A 20235-nucleotide genomic window follows, 5' to 3' on the forward strand; every position below is an offset into this window, starting at 1 on the left:
GAGTGAATTATTATTTTGTGCATTTCATTATTCGAAGATTCAAAAGATTTCAAAAACCTAGGGGTCTGTGAGTCGTAAACTAACTAACTAAAAGACTCCCTGTGGCATGGTACAGTTATTTTCTATTCATCTTGTTCATGAGTTTACTAATGACAGCGACACTGAGGGAAATGATGACGCTTTGTCTTATACCTGTTCCGGACTTGATAATGGAGTAGCCCAGAATGCCTGCTGCTGATGGATTCTTCGGAACTCCTCTCCTACTTTGCGAGTCCCACAGGTGATCATTTTCATGTGACCTCGTATATTACTAATTTAGTAATTGCCATATTGATTGAGTTCAGCAGTAAAGCTTTAGCATAATTTAACGCAATTTATAAAAAACATGTGAAACTTGTTTGTTCTGAACGCTGCATGTGCGCGTAGCCGTGCTGTGAAAAGCCATGGTTTCCAGAGGGTCCAGGAAGGTGTGTTTGAAACTCTCTGCAGTGGTCGGTTCATACATGTAGTATCAGATCATATTCAACAGTGAACATTCTAATCGCATGCCTGATAAGCACATTATAAACCGTGTGTTGAGTTCCTTGTTTCTGAAACGTTTGCAACTCTCTCCATCCCGCTGATACACGTGTTGTACACCATCGGCATTAGAGAGGTTCCGCATAACGTAATTACGTTAGTAAAAACGTAGTCGATCTACGGAAAGTCTTACGTAAACTGCATGCGCATCTTTGTTCCGCCATACGGAGTTTTCAAATCACGTAGCTACCCTTGACAACGCGGCAGTGTACGACCAGATCGACCTGGGGAGAGAGTCATAAATTTGTACCCCAATCCACTTACGGACCAGGTACGTTATCAGAGCCCTATCTACGTACTCTACGTAGACAACTTTCCGTAAGTGGAGTGCAAACTCGCGAATTCACGGGTTTTCCCGCCCACTAACGTAACATAGTGTGGAGCCTCTCTATTAACGGCCACTTTGCTTTATAGGCGATTCTCACACAGGCCAATCAATGTTTACAGGGAAATCACCATGGAAATATTCCTGCGTGCGACCAAACTTTGTCCGCGGGAATCAAAAGTGTCCATGAGCATTTTGACGGCGGATGCACTCATCTGCGGGCATTTTTACAGGAATGAGCCAGTGAGGTTGTACTATCGTACGGTAGTCTTGAACCCTGGTTGTTTGGCCTTGGTCTTTGGGTACTCATTCCAAATCTCTACGGTATCACCACAGTAACGCCGTATACTCACCGAATACTCGCGGGAACTCTGGCCGCCACTCGCGGCCGTGTGAACTGCGGACTCACGTTTCACTTCCTGCGGTCACCTGACAAACGTGGATTTGCCTGTCGTGTGAATCGCCTATTACTAAAAACCAAGAAAACTCAACGCTTAGCCTTATGTTTACAGGATGCATAGCCGCTAGTGTTGCGTCAATGTGTACATATACCTAAATAGCACTGTAAAACCAGCGATGGGCCGGGCCGGGAGGATTGCACAATGTTCAACATTCCCGCACGCTTTGATCCGATCCAGTTCACTTTGAACAAACACGGTGGCTGATGTAATCGTGGAATTTCGCCGTGACATTCACCCATGCAGAAATAGTCCGAAGCTGCACTCTCTGTGCTTCGGGTACTCTTGCTTAAACTGGCCAAAATAGCTTTTGTGTGTGTGTGCGTGTGTGCATGCATGTGTGTGTGCGTGTCTATTTTCGTTACTACTGGAGCAGTAATTACTGAGCAAAAGACGAGGCAGTGCCTAGCACGTCTGAAGAAGCACAGTCAGAGCCATGGCCTAAGTAACCAGGAATGTCTGCAGTTGATTCAAGCTGCCAGTAGCTCTCGGTTTGGTAAGTGTGATGGTGGAATGTTGCCATCGTAACACACTCTAGCTGCAGGCGTATTGCATACTGTGCCCACAAAGCCACATGTCTTCCTCACTGTGGTGCGATGAAGCGTTTCTAGGTTGTTTCTCGTTGTATTGCTGTGTATCACATCCTTGTCGCCTCATTACTATCTTTCTCTCTCTCTCTCTCTCTCTCTCTCTCTCTCTCTCTCTCTCTCTCTCCTTTCTCTCCTCTCTCTCCTCTCTCTCCTCTCATCCGAGCCATTCAGCATAATCAAGGTTGTGGCCTCAGCAGCCTGCTGTTGTACTAATTCAACGCATGCATACAACCCAGCTCCTCAAAATGACATTATCGTTATACATTTTGACTCTAACCTGTTGCAGTACATCTTGTGCATCGCTTGAATGGTGCTCCGAGTGGGGAAAATCAGCTAAAACTCATGTTCTACCCCTCAATTCAACGCAAGCAATCATTTCGGATAATTGATCATTCGGATAGTTGACGTTTGGATAATCGTCACTCTACTGTACATGTACTAGTAGCACCACACTGCCATGTGTGGTGTTGTTGTACTGGATGGTGGAGCAGGTAGACCAGATGGAGCAGGTAGATCAGCATGCTTGCTGGTTAGGCCATGCTACAGCAGGTAGACCAGATGGAGCAGGTAGATCAGCATGCTTGCTGGTTATGCCATGCTACACTGTATCAGTGGAATGTGATACAATGTAGTAGCAGTGAGCTGGACTATAGTCCTTCCTTACTACAGAAATGGCCGAGGTCCTTGAGTACATCTAAATCTAATGGGGTCTGTGCCTCCATCATAGCATTTGCCAACTGAACGTGTTATATTATACCTTCCCCTCTGTAGCCGTACACATACTTCTAGATGTGACACTAGTGCATGGGTAATACAGAATTCAGACAGCGAGTTTCTACCGAATTCGGTGTGAATTCTGTGTATTGCCATTATCTTAACGTATGAGATAGTGGTAGCGACTTTGGCGATGAAACAAGGTAATGGCATAGGAAAGATGTTTGCTCCCCACGCCGGGGCTCGCGCTTTTCCGCCGACTTGTGTGGACATATTATGTCTTCATTGCGTCCAAACTTCGTACTACAGATATCACTATGTCACTATTGTTTGCACTTTGCACATACACGTTTTACCTCCACTTGTTTATTGCCATCATCACTAGCACAGCGCTGCACTTACACACACTGTCTTTGTCACCGCACGCCATGTAGTGCTGCAAGGCTGGAGAGCTTGTTACTGTGTTCTTACACAGATTCTAGCACAGCGCTGCACTTACATACACTGTCTGTCTGTGTAGTGTCTCCTGCACTTACATACACTGTCTTACATACACTGTCTGTCTGTGTAGTGTCTCACCTTGTTCTGGTATAGCTCTGATTCATTTTAATGCGGTTATCTTTTCCCTGGTGTCATTGTTGTTCTACTGCCTTTCAGATCCACAGGTTTCTTGCCAGCTGGTACAATGCTTGCTACCCGCAGAAGTGGTTTCAGCTAGCTGTGTCTACTTCACTATATCTGTGTTATCTAGTGACATTGCTTGTCAAGACGCACAAGTAAGTTGGCTCTGGGCCCACTGTGGCTAGCTACACTAGTATTTGGACAACTTTTCCTCTTGTGTGCCTCCAAGTCCTCAGTAGGCATGTGTGTGTGTGTGTGTGTGTGTGTGTGTGTGTGTGTGTGTGTGTGTGTGTGTGTGTGTGTGTCATGTGTGCGTGTGTGTCGTGTGTGTGTGTGTGTGTGTGTGTGTGTGCGCACGTGCATGTGCATGTGTGTGTGTGTGTGTCATTCAGATCTTGTCCGCTATTGTTGCTAGAAGAGAAAATCTGTGGGTGCACATCCAGTGCATTTGCAGATTTGCGTGCTTCTCTTGCGATAGGCGTATACATGGTACATGGTACATGGTGTGTGTGTGTGTGTGTGTATGTGTGAAACGGAGTGACATAGCTGTTGAGCACTTTGACCGACATGCACCCACCTTCTGCAACACATACCTGATAGTGTCCTGCTTCAATCTGTTTCTTCTTCCACTTGACAATACGTTGACGATAACCTCCCCTCTACAATCCTTGTTGCTGTTTTGCGTGTGCCTTGACGATGACCTACCCTCTACAATCCTTGTTGCTGTTTTGTGACTATTGTTGTTTTGGCTAGGTGTTACTGCTAGAATGGCTGGTTCAGATTTATCCGTACATTCGTATGGATCACATCTTTGCACAGCTGTACAACGTGATGGTTCACTTACTCAAGCAATCCCATCTGGTTAGTTTCCAGTTACATGTAGCTTGTGTGTGCGTATGGGGTGGGGATGGGGATCTGGGGTGTTGGGGGGGGGGGGGGGTGAGACGGTGCTGGTAGAGCCTGCCTTGCTCAGCCGACCAGAGGTCTGGGTATCTTTGATTAGCAGGCACACCAAATCAAGGGGAAAGCATAAGTACGGATGAAATAAAATATTTAGAACAGAGGGAGGACCTAATTTGGAGCACAGCAGAGAATAACAAAATAAATAAAACAGAAAATCGGAGCGCAGAAGAATGTCAAATGAAGGGTACACAGGGGCGTCGGAAAGTACTTTAGTGTGGTACGGTCAGGTCAGCCATCTGAAGTACAATTTACTTGGGGGGGGGGACTGAGCCGAAATTTTTTAAAATTTAGAGCCCAAATCAGTGCATTTTATTGACTCACGGGTACTTGGGGCAAATAGTGGTACGGTTAATACCGTAGTGACCGTACCGTGTGCGACGCCCCTGGTACAATAAGGACAGACGTGGAATTTGGCTACTCAGGATAGGCAAGAATTTGGCTTGGGGTGGGAGAAGCACAAACATGATCCCGAAAAAAAGCTAGCGACGGTCTGTTGCCCAATCCCAGTCAGCCTGTCGCAGGTGGTCGTAGACTTTCCTCTTGAAGGTCTGCATTGACTTCTGGGAGGGGTGGGCACTGAGGATAGAGGCCGGGAGGCAATTCCAGGTCTCAATCATGGAGTGAGTGGGGGAAGGACCGAAGGACATCGCTCCGAGGCTGAGGTGGGGTAGTCTTTGCCAGCTGGAACGGGTGGTGGGTCGCGATTGTGCGGACATTGGCTCGGGTGCTCATCCGCAAACTTCAGGCGTATGGCATGAATGGCAGCTTCCATCCCACTTTCGTGTCCTCCGCATAGCTGCAGGTAGCCGAGTGATGGCCAAACAGATGATTTGCGGGATGACCTTCCAAATGATTCACCGTAGTACTTCACTAATGGCTATGGGGCGTATACCAGGTTCCTTGTCAAGCGGAACTAATCCACATACAGACTATGATACAGACTGCGAAGTCTCAGAGATGCGGGTTCAATGTAGATAGTAGCAATATGCCGCATACACAAGCTGCAATGGATGGCCTTCCCACTGATTCGCCGTAGTGCTTCACCGATGCCTATGAGGTGAATATCTGGTTCCTTGCCGGGCGGAATTAATCGGCATACGGAGTGCGAAGTTTAACCCTTTAAGAGCCGCCCCATACTTGAATGCGTCGTAAACGACGCATTCAAATGCAAAACTTCAAAAGACCGTAACTCAGTCCAATCTCGCTCAAATCCAGTGATCGAAATATCCAGGGCGAAGAGAAAACTCTCACCTGTCGGGAGAAACAATCCGCGAAGCGCTGCGAGCAACGGTTCCTGAGATAAATCACTCGTAAGTTGAGCCGCGATCGCGGCAATTTCAAAAGCGCGCAGTGCGACTTTAGTATTGAGAATTTTGAGACTTTTCGTCACGCTGGTTTACTCGAATTTGCACGGGTTTCACTGTTGATATTGTCAAGAGTACACAGCGAAAAAATTGGAACTCCACGATCCAGTAAAATGAAATATCTGGAGCGGGACGCAATTGGACGCATTTGGGGCATTTTTCGTACTGTCGCTGCGATCTAGCGCTGGATAGACGGTGTGCTGGCTATCATGATCGACCTCATTCTCTTCCTCTCGCGGAGACCTTTCCAGGAAGCCCTAGATTGTGAGGATTGAGTGAGTAGAACTGAAGCTATGATCCAAGGAACACGAAAAAATGCAGAATTTTGAAAAATTCCTGTGGCTCTTAAAGGGTTAACAGGCAAAGGAAGGAAGGCAAATAAATAACAAGGCCTATCTGATGCCATCTTGTCACGTGGGGATATAAAAGGCAACGTGTCGATAGCATGGATATGACACCGTTACGTGTCTCGGAGAGACTTACAATACATTATGATGCCATCGGTCGTGGAACGCTGTTGGATGTTTCACAACAGCCGACGGAGCGAATCGAGTTTGATGTAAGATCTTCAGTCATTCGAGAGTCGAGAGAGAGAGAGAGCTCGACTGAGGAACAACGCAATATAAAGGGCCTGGGTAGCTATGGCAAACATGGGCGTGCAAGTAGCTACCCAGGCCAAATGAATAATGCATGAACTTGTGGGCCTAACGTACCACCCCTACTTGAAAAAGAATCCCGCATCCTCGCGGAAAAAAGAGAAGAAAAAAGAGAGAAACAGGTGTCTAAGACTTTTATTTGCGAATATCTTCTGAGAGAACGACATATTTTTTAAAAGGAAAATACAGGTAGTTAAAGCTGTAGTAAACCCAATCATGAATGTAATGTAATGTAACCCAATCATGAATGTAATCGACATTTTAAAAGGCATGCATATAATGTGGATGGCAGCCTCTATGCCTGACTCTTGCCCTCCACACAGCTGGAGGCATCCCGCGGCATTGACGAATAAACAAGGACAGTCCAGCAGTGACGGGAGCAACACTACACGTAAATCACATCTCAGGGTCGTGAGCTGCGGAGGCAGAACTCCGCGTCGAGTAAAAATGGGCGCCAATGTTCGAGCCCCACGTTGGGCGCCAATGTTGGGTCCGAACAAGAGAGGTTTCTTACTCACAGTGCATCGCAAAGAGCATCAGACGATTTCCTGAAAGAGGTGCAAATCCGTCTCCATCCGCCTGCATCCATGCCAGATGGCCCTGCTGAGCCCTGAGTGTGGAGGGCTGCCTTCCTTATTGCATCTCTGTTGATGGAAGCGAAGCGCACAGAGTGCGGGGCGTCTGGAGGTGTACCAAATGTCACTGCTGTTGCACTGATGGGTCCGGCGTGAGGGTGCTTTGTCCCAGACAGTCTCCGTTCCTACCATTGGGTCAAGGCTGTGCACACCGTGGCAGTGGTTAGCTGAGAGGGTGCGCGCGGCCGCACTCAGGTTTCCAGAGGTGACAAGGTTGGCAAAGTGCCTGGCGCTATCCTGGTGCTGTTTGCTGGAGTGCTTGGAAGCTGCTCTGATCTGGTCTTGGATCGTGCGAGCTTCCAGGACTAGTTGGTTCAGGTCTCCGTCTTCCCACAGGACCAAGCGATTCTGCGGGAGCCTCCGGTGTTCGCCTGGTCCAAACACCTGTGCGGCCGCTGGAGCAGGAGTTGGGTGGCCACCATGGCTGCTTTGATGGTGATTCCTTCCGCGGAACCGCGTTCACCAAAACTCTTGTACAGCGATGTTAATAGGTTAACACATTTCGATCCAATTGTGCCGAGTGGCACATCGAACAGGTTTGCTGCGAAGTGGACGGTCTCCTCATAGGCGGCCGCTACCACTTGACGGGTGTCTGTGGCGTCCAGTCTCCCAAGGGTCAACGACCCTTCCGCTGCTGTAAACGCTGGTAGACTACATATAGGTGTGGGTGTGTCGACTTCGACATCCAGCATATCCCACGCCAGCTGTTGAGAGCTGGACACTGGGCTGTACGGTGTACGCGGGTCAGCGGGGCCACTATTATGATGCTCCTTTGCTCCTGTGGCCGTAGTAATACCAGCTGACTCGGTAACTGATGGCGTATCATGGCTGCTTGCCCCCCTGCACGCCTCCAACAGTGCATCAACACTGGCGTCTACATCACCCGCATTCAAATCTGGCCTGCGCGTGCCTGTGCCGCTGGTACAACTTCTGCTGGACGGGGGCGCACGTGCTGGTCGCACAGAGCTAGAGCTAGAGGAACCAGTGGCAGTTTGTAGCGAGTCCGCACTAGCACTTGGCGGCAGTACGGTACGCTCAAGTGACGGTTGGACTGACTGAGCGGCAAATTTGTTCCCCGGTTGTATTTTCGGCTTGAACATCGATCTGTACAATGCTCGACGATGGGATTGGGAGCTGGTGGGACGGTGTTGGCTTGCTGGTATTCGTCAGCTCTGGCTGTGAGGCAGCGACTCGAAGTGCGATCTGATTACTGCACCTGCCAAAGCCGCCAGGCTGGCAGTTCGAGCATTCTCGACCCTCCGTGGAGCAGATACATCTTTTGCACGAGCCGTGCTTATTACAAGTGCAACACTTCATGACTGGACATACCAGACAGTAGCTTTGGATATGACGGCTGCACTTCGGAAACCGGTCGGTGTTCGCTGAATGTATACTCCTACGTATACAGCTAGACAGGATCCACTTACAGCATGCACGCTGAAGACGCTTTGTCAGCTTATGTCGCGATACCACTACCGGATTCAGTCAGCAGTCTCAGAGCTCCAAAACTTGCATCCGCACTCAAAAAAATTTCCCGGGGGAAAAGTGCAACTGCCATTACTACACCCTACAGTGCATACACCATGTGCCATACACCCTACAGTGCCATACACCCTGCAGTGCCCTGCACCATACAGTGCCATACACCCTACAGTGCCATACGCCCTACAGTGCCATACACCCTACAGTGCCATACGCCCTACAGTGCCATACACCCTGCAGTGCCCTGCACCATACAGTGCCCTACTCCCTACACTACAGGGCCATACACCCTACAGTGCATGTACACCCTACTGTGCATGTACACCCTACTGTGCATACACCATACAGTGCCATACACCCTACTGTACATTATGTTTCCTGTCCTGCAGATCACACCAGTCTGCCATCTCCTATACCACGTCACACAGCACACAGACGGTAAGCTTCGATGCTCATTGGCTGGCTTGGGGTTGCTATAGTCACCAGCATGTAAACAATGATGTCAGGTGACCTTCGGAAAGCCCTCATGACTTACATGTATCATGTTTGACTCTACTGACTATAAAGGAAAAAGGACATCTGGAAACGAGTTAAGAGTAACTCTCCACCACTGTAACTAGATACTTCCTCCGCGTCATTAAAATTGTCGCTTCGCACATCGCAATATTTGTGACTTGGCTCTTCTCAGTCAGACTGTCGGAATCGCTGTTTTCTGTGTTCGAACACTGGTGCGACCCTTCCTGCGCAATGTCTACTTGTCACTGAAGCCGTGGTGGTCTCGGACTTTGTCGGAGCTCTCTTCCGCACCAAGCAAATTCATCGCCCTCGGCACTATTCCGCCCCAGAGTGCATTTCGTTTTCTGGAGTTCGTGCCGTCCCACATCGTTCACGTGGGTATTTGTCAAGACTGCAAGCTCGGGTAGAAGAATCCTGGTATCTCTCCTGAATACGAACTGCTGAAGTTGACGATGGCAAGAACAAAGTGGTCTCAAATTCCTAAAATGCGCTACTTGTGGCGCATGTTGCTGCGAAGGTAGCAGGTCTGAAAACACCAACAAAATAAGCGCTTGCCAAGGAAAGAAGGTGCGGAACTGCTTACCCTATCCCGCTGAAAGGTCGTTACAGTGTACTTGAAAAATGCTAGCTTGCCTTCATCGCCTACCACCTGGAGGCATGGATCGCTTGAAAACAAAGTTTCTTGACCTGAATTTGAACGCGCGTCTTGTTCAGCGTATTGTTGAGTGCTGAAGGATCTGCCTCAAACTCTGATGAAGACGTCGACATTAGCTGCAAGTGCAGTGAAGCGGGGGGCCACAAACTAAAGCTTGGTCCGTCGACAATGCTCTGCCTCAATTTCTAGCTGATTTGTTTGCCCTTCGAGTGGACAAAATAATTTCGAAAAATCGCTCTGGGAAGCGACAATTTTAAAGACGCGGAGGAAGTAGTAATAGTACTATATACAGTCAGAAAGTGCAACAACTAGGCACAAAACTTCCAGATGTCCTTTTTCCTTTCTACATTCATTATTGGCTCAATGACCGAGTTTCTACTGGCTATACTGACCATATTCTGTTTTTAAAATGACAGTCTGTTATTGTGGTGTCGAGTGGCCTTATCCTGACTTTGGAACACACAGGTCATCATTTCAGCATGCAATCATGCCACCGTACCACTGTGCCATGTACGATTGACACAATACTTGTTGTCATCCGTAGTCTACACGTGCACCTGCCGTTCACTCCAAGCACCCCCCCCCCCCCCCCCCCCCCATGGCATTGCCATGATGTTTGTCGCTTTGTGTCTCTCCACGTGTCGACCCTTCACCAGTAAAACAAGCTGTAGTTGCTGTCACACAGGCTATGTTGATGTTTTCAAACCAGGTTTCTGTTCAAGCTGCAGTGTTGCAAAGCTTATGCACATTGGTATGACCATTACGCTGCGTGTGTGGAAGCACTCCTCATATATTCGCCGATTACTCGGGCTTACATTCGAACCATGCTTCTGTTCAAGTCACGTGCACTTAAAAAAACACATTACTGGTAGTTAGGTAGTTGGTCTGTAGATAATGTATACTGGGATGTGCAGACACTGACTGTGCTGTGTGCGAATAGACTAGACTGTTGTGATTCAGTTTTGTGTTCTATTTGTCCCAATGCTTCATCGTTGTTGTGTTCCAGTAACGCCGTATTTTTGTCCCAATGCTTTTTCATTGTTGTATTTCAGTAACACCGTATCGCGTGAGTGTGCTGCTGGCACTGCGACAGCAACAGAAGGTAAGACCTGTCTCAACTACCACAGTAGTCCATTGCTTATTCCTCTCTCCCCTATTGACTAGGGGTCCACAAACCCTCCCCTATTGACTAGGGGTCCACAAACCCTCCCCTATTGACTAGGGGTCCACAAACCCTCCCCTATTGACTAGGGGTCCACAAACCCTCCCCTATAGACTATGGGGTCCACAAACCCTCCCCTATTGACTAGGGGTCCACAAACCCTCCCCTATTGACTAGGGGTCCACAAACCCTCCCCTATTGACTAGGGGTCCACAAACCCTCCCCTATTGACTAGGGGTCCACAAACCCTCCCCTATTGGGTAGGAGTCCACAAACCCTCCCCTATTGGGTAGGGGTCCACAAACCCTCCCCTCTTGGGTAGAGATCCACAAACCCTCCCCTATTGGGTAGGGGTCCACAAACCCTCCCCCATTGGGTAGGAGTCCACAAACCCTCCCCTATTGACTAGGGGTCCACAAACCCTCCCCTATTGGGTAGGAGTCCACAAACCCTCCCCTATTGGGTAGGGGTCCACAAACCCTCCCCTCTTGGGTAGAGATCCACAAACCCTCCCCTATTGGGTAGGGGTCCACAACCCCTCCCCTATTGGGGAGGGATCCATGGGCACCCTCCCCCGGTCCACAGGCAGATGTGTTCATTGATTGCTGATGTTTGGGGAATGAGTCTTACAGGGGCCAGGGGACCATGAAAAAGAAGTATAGCGGTCCTGCCAGCGGGACCACCCTGCCAAAAGAGGATTTTTGAGGAGATTGGTTTGCTGCCCTCGAGTGGCCAGGGAGCGAGTACTGTCTGCAGCATATGAAGAATATTGTTGAACTAGCACACTACACTTGCTGTGCATGTAGCTATGAACGAAAAGCAACAATTTCGTGAGGCACAAGCTGAAAATAGGGTGAGTATTTAACAGCGTAAAGAGTACGTCTGGGCAGCAGTTACACAGGGCTATAATCGACAGGCAGTGATCAGTCACCTGCTTTGTACAAAGGAGACACATTTGCCAACTTGAATCCAGCAGGAACTGTTCCAGTGGTCAATGACTTGTTGAGGAGGACTGCTAACCTGGGAGCTACGACATGAGCACATGTGGCGAGGACTAATCCGGGAATTCCATCAGCACAATCATAATTATTGCTTTGGAGATGCTGACTGATTGCGGTAGATGCACACTTTCCTTCTCACACGTTCCTTCTCGGTAACAGGCACGAAACATTCCAGTGTGTATGCATGTGTATGTGTGCACGTGCGCGTGTCTGTCTGTCTGTATGTCTGTCTGTGTGTCTGTCTGTATGTCTGTATGTGTGTCTGTATGTGTGTGTGTGTATGTATGTGTGTATGTGTCTGTCTGTATGTCTGTCTGTGTGTCTGTATGTGTGTGTGTCTGTCTGTGTGTCTGTCTGTGTGTGTGTATTGTGTACTTACAGGACTCTGATCCAGAGTTGGATGCTATCACCGCTGTACTCTATGTCTATCAGTTACATTGTCCACACTTAGTGCCAGTTGACCTTGAAGTCAGCGATGACAAGGTATGGATCAGAACGTGTGTATGTTATGCATTCACGTGTTCGTCTGTGTGCTTGTCCTTTATTGTCAACATTAGTCCTTCGTGAATTGTCACCTGATTGTCCCATATTTTCCATATTTTTTGGTGTTTGAACTTCCTTTTTGAGTGGGTTCATCGTGGAGGTCATTTTACAATGATTTCTCACTCCGTCCCTCACTCCGTCCCTCACTCACTCACTCACTCACCCACTTATTCCCTAACCTACTCACTCGCTCTCAACCACTCACTCACCCACCCGCTCGGATCACTCCCTCACTCACTTCCTCGCTCACTTCCTCACTCACTCACTCTCATTCACTCACTCCCTTGCTCTCTCTATCTCCCTCCCTCTCTCACTCACTTACTCACTCCCTTGCTCTCTCTATCTATCTCACTCACTCCCTCACTTACTCACTCCCTTGCTCTCTCTATCTCACTCACTCCCTCACTCGCTCACCTACCCAATCGATCGCTCATTCTTTCACTCACTCACTCACTCTCTTACTCGCTCATTCACTCACCCACCCACTCACTCACTCATTCACTCACCCACCCACTCACTCACTCACCTACTCGAGGATTTTATTTCTTCACAGTCTGTCATGTTTTCCAACACATCCTTTCGTGGGTATGTCATAACATGGAAATTGGAAACTGAACCCGGAACATTCAACCCGGTGTGGGCCAATAAACGTATTACGAAATACGTGTACATTCCCGTATTACGGAATACGTGTACATTCCCGTGAGACGCACTCAAGCCACGTTGTAACTGTTACGTTCCCCACGCACGTCCTCTGCAAACAGCGGATGCATATCTCTTCGAAATGGACATCCTACGTGTCCATTCTTCCTGGTACGATACCTCCCTGACTCGCTCCCTCCCTCCCTCGCTCCCTCCCTCCCTCCCTCGCTTCCTCCCAGGCTCACACAGTTTGATGGTATGTATGGTCTTTGGCAGTTGTTTGCTATTAAAAGCCATGCATCACCACAGAGCAGTTGTTTGCTATTAAAAGCCACACATCACCACAGAGCAGTTGTCTTTGTCGTTGTCCTGTGTGTATGCTTAGGTCTGGCGGTTATTCACTCTATCAGAATCTCAGAGATCCTGTGCTGCTGCTATCAGCTCTATGCAGGTAAGAGTGGCTCTCATGGTGTAGACGTGCATTAACAAAGTATCAAAGTCTGAGTGTGCTCAAAGCATCAAAGTCTGAGTGTGCTCAAAGTATCAAAGTCTGAGTGTGCTCAAAGTATCAAAGTCTGAGTGTGCTCAAAGTATCAAAGTCTGAGTGTGCTCAAAGTATCAAAGTCTGAGTGTGCTCAAAGTATCAAAGTCTGAGTGTGCTCAAAGTATCAAAGTCTGAGTGTGCTCAAAGTATCAAAGTCTGAGTGTGCTCAAAGTATCAAAGTCTGAGTGTGCTCAAAGTATCAAAGTCTGAGGGTGCTCAAAGTATCAGAGTCTGAGTGTGCTCAAAGTATCAAAGTCTGAGTGTGCTCAAAGTATCAAAGTCTGAGTGTGCTCAAAGTATCAAAGTCTGAGTGTGCTCAAAGTATCAAAGTCTGAGTGTGCTCAAAGTATCAAAGTCTGAGTATGCTCAAAGTATCAAAGTCTGAGTGTGCTCAAAGTATCAAAGTCTGAGTATGCTCAAAGTATCAAAGTCTGAGTGTGCTCAAAGTATCAAAGTCTGAGTGTGCTCAAAGTATCAAAGTCTGAGTGCGCTCAAAGTATCAAAGTCTGAGTGTGCTCAAAGTATCAAAGTCTGAGTGTGCTCAAAGTATCAAAGTCTGAGTATGCTCAAAGTATCAAAGCCTGAGTATGCTCAAAGTATCAAAGTCTGAGTGTGCTCAAAGTATCAAAGTCTGAGTATGCTCAAAGTATCAAAGTCTGAGTGTGCTCAAAGTATCAAAGTCTGAGTGTGCTCAAAGTATCAAAGTCTGAGTGTGCTCAAAGTATCAAAGTCTGAGTGTGCTCAAAGTATCAAAGTCTGAGTGTGCTCAAAGTATCAGAGTCTGAGTGTGCTCAAAGTATCAAAGTCTGAGTGTGCTCAAAGTATCAAAGTCTGAGTATGCTCAAAGTATCAAAGTCTGAGTGTGCTCAAAGTATCAAAGTCTGAGTGTGCTCAAAGTATCAAAGTCTGAGTGTGCTCAAAGTATCAGAGTCTGAGTGTGCTCAAAGTATCAAAGTCTGAGTATGCTCAAAGTATCAAAGTCTGAGTGTGCTCAAAGTATCAACGTCTGAGTGTGCTCAAAGTATCAAAGTCTGAGTGTGCTCAAAGTATCAAAGTCTGAGTATGCTCAAAGTATCAAAGTCTGAGTGTGCTCAAAGTATCAACGTCTGAGTGTGCTCAAAGTCTGAGTGTGCTCAAAGTATCAAAGCATCGAAATCAGAGTGCTCTAACTCCGGCAATACATTGAGCTTCGCATGGGGGTTGGTAACTTTGATGCAGACCAGAAAACGTGCTGAACCAAAAGGAGGCAAATGAGCATAATACTCAATCTCCGATATTACTTAGCGCGAAATTCTAATCGGCTGAATATGACAACAACAGTGGAAGTAAAATACAGTGCATTCTAATGTACAAGTAATTAGGACATGGTTGGCATTTCTTTTTGGGGTCATCCGTAATTATTACCATTTATCACAATCGTACGAAACTTAGAATTCCTGAGCCCCCCCCCCCCCCCCCCCCCCCTCTCTCTCTATCTCTCTCTCTCTCTCTTCCTCCTCCAAACCCTACACATGTAGTTTTAAAATGACAGGTTGCACCGTGATCATAGAAAGTGCTGTGCCCCATACCTACGTTGTGTATGGTCATGATAAACAGTGACATAGTGCTGAACTGTTTCTTACTAGTGTTTCACACACGTTTCTGCCAACGGGGAAGAGCGGCACCAAAGTGTTACGGCTAACCAGCTAACAGCCATCACTGACCTGGCTCAGCTGGACAGGGCACCCGTCTGCTGAAATTTTTCAGTTTCCACGTATTGTAGCCACCAATGAGTTGATCAAGTTCAATTTTTCTGTTGTATATCGCAGATGAGGGCAGTGGTGGCAACGGGGAATTCCCATCCGGAGGGGAACGGCAGCATCGCAAGCAATCAAGTTCATGAAGGGGAAACCCCAGGAAAGAAGGTAAGTACCGGTAGGTAGGTAGGTAGGGTGGATGTACAGTAGGTATCGGTTATAGCGTGGGTGTTTGAAAAACGACTTTCTATTCTTATTTCCGATATTTCTTACACACGATAAATCAAGTGTGGCATATCATATGCATGTGCACAGGGGCAGGAAGATCATCGTACATGCAACGCAGTACTTCTGTGCATGTGGCTGGTCATAGTCCCATAAGCTTATATGTGACTATGCAAAATGAGTTACATGGCCACAACAGTTGAATCTGCAGCACTACGACGCAACGAGAGTCACATCAGAACGGAATTGGACAGATACTATTACTACAGGCGATACACTTTGTACTAATCTGGCATGTTTCGCTACACAAAGTCCATTCTTAGGACCGATATATTCTACTATGGGATAAAATTGCTGGTAAGAATAAATGTGCACTTGAAATCCATGTTATGATTATGAAAACATGAGGGTTCATTCTTGTAGGCAGTATATTCTTTTACACGTCCACGCTATAACCGATACGCACTGTACTAGTACATTGAGAATGACTTCAGTGTCTGATCACACACCTGTGCTGCTGCTCTTTCCTAAGAAATCCAGGCTGCCTGGTAAATTGACATGCGGGCCATTGCATGATTGTTGATCTATTTGTGTATTTATATTTATATTTAATATTTATACAACATCTCCTGGCTCGCCGTAAGGCTGCCAATAGTGCGAATGAGATGAGGGGTGGTAACCAACCACGGCTAACTAAAAACTACATTTAAAGAAGATAAAGATGAGTGTATCGTTATGTTGGGGGTCGTGTTGCTGGCAGCTCTGAGAGAGTCTGGGTTTAATCGTCTCATTATGTTGTTGAGCCAGGGAAGTGCATGCACTTGGTAGCCATAGCTGCTGCTGCTGGAATAGTGCTTAATATGTTAGCCATAGCTGCTGCTGCTGGAATAGTGTTTAATTCCCGTAGCTATGCAGAAGACGTTACTTCAGTAACGTCTGGCGCTAGCCAGGGTCCACACAGCTTTAATTTGGTGTTTGTGTGTTTGTGTCACGCCTGGCGCTATCCCGTATCTGTCCCGTACCGTACCGTACCATCAAACACAGCTGGCCACATACAGCTGGCCGCACTATTCAAATAGGGCTTTCAAACGCAAGATCATACGTGAAGCAACTTGGAAGAATGAGTATGAATCCGAAGTGTATGGGGGAATGCATGTAGGGCGATAGTGCGGGTTCGAATCCCAGGTAATGCCTGAAAAAGATAGGAAAATTGAAAAATTTATAACATCCCTATTCTTTTTGTCGTCATCAAGGCGGTAGACGGTGTCGTATTACCCTCGACTGTACCTGCCTCGTACCTGTACCGTACCTGTCCCGTACCGTACCGTACAATCAAAGACGGCTGGCCACAATGCATTATTCAAATAGGGCTTTCAAATACAAGATCATAACGTGAAGCAACTTGGAAGAATTAGTATGTATGCGAAGTGTATCGGGGGGATGCATGCAGGGCGATAGTGCGGGTTCGAATCCCAGGTTATGTCTAAAAACAAAAAGTAGAAATTTATAAGAATTTATAACATTCCTATGCTTTTTTGTCTAGGTCATCAAGGCAAAAAAGCATAGCGTAGGGCCCTGAGCTTCCAAGCTCTCTCATATGTTAGCCATAGCTGCTGCTGCTGGAATAGTGTTTAATATGTTAGGTGAAGATTCTTCACACACAGCATATGCACGCACTAGTGCCGGTGCACTCACTGAAATCCGACCCAAAGTTTGAAACTGACGCCCTGGACCTGTTCCGATTACATCACTGTACTTGTACATATGTATGTCCAGTCGTATTCGTACCACTTCCAGGGCCAGGACAAGGGCCGTGCCAGTTGAGGGCACCAAATATGCTCCTTGCGTCGGATTTCACCGAGCACAGCTGTACTAGTCTTGTATATTCACGTAGAACACTAGACCACTGACGTAGCTGGTGATTGGTCTTTCATGTGTGTAGTCATGTTGGGCTGTTGTTAGCTGAAACACAATGGGTGGTCGTCAAGTTATCCACTGAAGTATGGAATAGCAACTCACTGCCATGTCTTGTGGTGTGGTGTGACTACTGAATGCTGCTGTGGTGTTATCTGTGTGTAGAGGAAACATGGAGATCTCATTGCTAGAACGCCATCAGGGCACTCATCTCTACCCACACCCACGCTTACCGGGGATGGTGCTATGGCAAACCTTGCAGATCAGCCTGGACCTCGTCAAACACTGGAGTTCTTTAGATCGTTTGCCGCTTCAAAGGTACAGCAGCAGTTGTGGTGCGGTCAGTCTTCTTATTTGTTTTATTCCCGTAGCTATGCAGAAGACGTTACTTCAGTAACGTCTGGCGCTAGCCAGGGTCCACACAGCTTTAATTTGGTATTTGTTTGTGTGTTTGTGTCACGCCTGGCGCTATCCGTATCTGACGGCAAAAAAGCATAGGATGTTATAAATTTTTCAATTCTCCTATTTTTTTTTCAGGCATATCCTGGGATTCGAACCCGCACTATTGCCCTTCATGCATTCCCCCATACACTTCGCATCTATACCCATTCTTCCAAGTTGCTTCACGTTATTATCTTGCGTTTGAAAGCCCTATTTGAATATTGCGGGCAGCTAGACGGTGTCGTATTACCCTCGATCGTACCTGTCCCGTACCTATCCCCTACCGTACCGTGCCATCAAAGACGGCTGGCCACAATGCATATTCAAATAGGGCTTTCAAATGCAAGATCACAATGTAAAACAACTTGGAAGAATTAGTATGTATGCGAAGTGTATCGGGGGATGCATGCAGGGCGCGCGATAGTGCGGGTTCGAATCCCAGGTTTAAAAAAAAGGATTTTTTAAAGAATTTATAACATCCCTAAGCTTTTTTTTGTCTAGGTCATCAAGGCAAAAAAGCATAGCGTAGGGCCCTGAGCTTCCAAGCTCTCTCGTTTGCACACACGACTGTTGCTATCTGCAATGGCATACCTTGTTTTGTTTCGCCTGAATGTGATGTGCAATAACGGATAGCGTACCTATATTATTATTATAATTATCTATTATTATTCTGACTACACTCTAAACGGTCTCTGGGCTATACCTACTAATAATTACCATTCTAACTTTCAGGCCAGGCTCATCATGCTGAGGAAGGGACATGGATAGTGTAGTCAGGCATTGCAGTACTAGTGCGTGCTGGCTGTGTCCAGGTTACTCACGTCCTGTGAGCTCTGCTTGTTCTACCCTGCCCATTGTGACGACTCTGACTTGTGTGCTGTTCTTGCCAACTCAAGTGTTTGGGGTGCCCATCCCATGTGGCAATGTGCTGGTGTTGTGTGTGTATACTGGTCTCTCTCACTGCAGATAGCTGACGACGTTGACGTTGCTGTCCTGGACAAGCACCTCGTCCTCTACTTGCTGGCAAGTGGTGTGGATGTTGTGGCCAGGCTGAGATTGTGCACTAGACTACATACCATACTGTGGAGCGGTAAGGCTGCTGCCATGTCACTCAATGCACGGCAATACTCTGAGTAAGGCTGCTGCCATGTCACTCAATGCACGTGTCGGGGAATCTCAAGCACGCACACAGAGTGCACCCGACACAACGAACACCCACTCAGTTCATATGGTTTACAAATTTGAATGCATGATAGGATTAAAGTAACGGGAAGAGAAATAGAAAGTCGAAACTGTCTTCATGCCATTGCAATAATAATTACAACCACTGAACACCGCGTGGTTGACAGCTCTATCTGCTCAGGGGGTGCATGCATGCGTGCACAGCACACCCACACGTAATGAGTCTGAAGCACATGCCAGTACGTAATATTAGGACGTGACGTGGCAACGTGATACTAGTACATGCCCCCTAGTGACAATTGTCACTAAAAATGAGGAGAAGAAGATAAAAAACGACTTAAAAAAAACAGTACCAATTATCGCAGAATAGGAGCCAATAAATTGAGAAAACAAAACAAAAGAACCAAATTTATGACACACACTATTAAACGTCAATCGTCAGAGACGGCCAAAACACGAATTAGAGTCACGAGTCAGACCCAAACTCGGACAAAGCAGAGAACATAGTGGTCTCAAGAGCCATACCTACTAGGCTCACGGAGCAGGGCTCTGTCGCGGAGAAGACGACCACCAGCGGTGTCATCAGGTACACCAGCCAAAGGCACATGGTCCAACGGCTCGTCATCGATAATACTAGCTACATCTAGTGGCTCAGGGATACGACTGGAATGACTTCCAGCAGGCTTCAGCAGCTCTGTGTTGACGAGTTTTTCTGCTGTGCCACGGCCAATCACGACAGTTGAGGGACCAACGACTCGCTTGACGATCCAACCTTCTTCGAATTCGGGGAGTCGTTTCTGGTGCCGGTGTGGACGGCGGAAGAGAACAGACTCTCCAGCCGAGAACGCTTGAGTTGGCTCCTCGACAAAATCGCAGGACGACAACTCTGATTCCAGGAGATCGTACATGGCTGAGGCGCGACGCTGTATTTCCTCCGTCCAGCGGGGAAACGACCAATCTGTTGGGGTAGCATCCACCACGAGACTGCGGGGCTGCCAGCCAACCATTGCTTGCATAGGTGAGACACCGGTGACACTGTGGGGCCTGTTGCGGTAGAAGTACAGGAGCATAGCTAGGTCGACCTGCCAATCACTGGACTCGTCGAGGACCTTCCGCACCAAGGTCAACAGCGTTTGGTTGAACCGTTCTGCGGCACCTTGCGATTGGGGGTGGCGAACTGCGCCAAAACACACGTTGACCCCAAATACCTTGTAGAGGGATGACATCAGGGCATTGTGAAGCTCGGTGCCGTTGTCGGAGCGGATAACATGGGGAGGACCCCACCGA

The 20235-nt window shown here is 47.6% G+C and overlaps 1 protein-coding gene across 1 annotated transcript in view; it reads left to right on the forward strand.

The window, feature by feature from the left end:
• Window positions 1-78: 78 nt before the first annotated feature.
• The window catches only part of LOC135810247 (centromere protein I-like), a 44709-nt gene continuing 24552 nt past the window's right edge, over window positions 79-20235 (forward strand). The window contains exons 1-11 of the mRNA XM_065323727.1: window positions 79-280; window positions 1739-1858; window positions 3324-3442; window positions 4041-4148; window positions 8777-8825; window positions 10611-10660; window positions 12103-12204; window positions 13292-13357; window positions 15259-15354; window positions 17491-17643; window positions 18733-18856. Coding sequence (XP_065179799.1) covers window positions 238-280; window positions 1739-1858; window positions 3324-3442; window positions 4041-4148; window positions 8777-8825; window positions 10611-10660; window positions 12103-12204; window positions 13292-13357; window positions 15259-15354; window positions 17491-17643; window positions 18733-18856 — 1030 coding nt within the window. The 5' untranslated portion in view covers window positions 79-237. The remainder of the gene's footprint in view (window positions 281-1738; window positions 1859-3323; window positions 3443-4040; window positions 4149-8776; window positions 8826-10610; window positions 10661-12102; window positions 12205-13291; window positions 13358-15258; window positions 15355-17490; window positions 17644-18732; window positions 18857-20235) is intronic.

The sequence above is a fragment of the Sycon ciliatum genome, chromosome 2 (genome assembly GCF_964019385.1).
Source record: "Sycon ciliatum chromosome 2, ocSycCili1.1, whole genome shotgun sequence".
Classification (NCBI taxonomy): domain Eukaryota; kingdom Metazoa; phylum Porifera; class Calcarea; order Leucosolenida; family Sycettidae; genus Sycon; species Sycon ciliatum.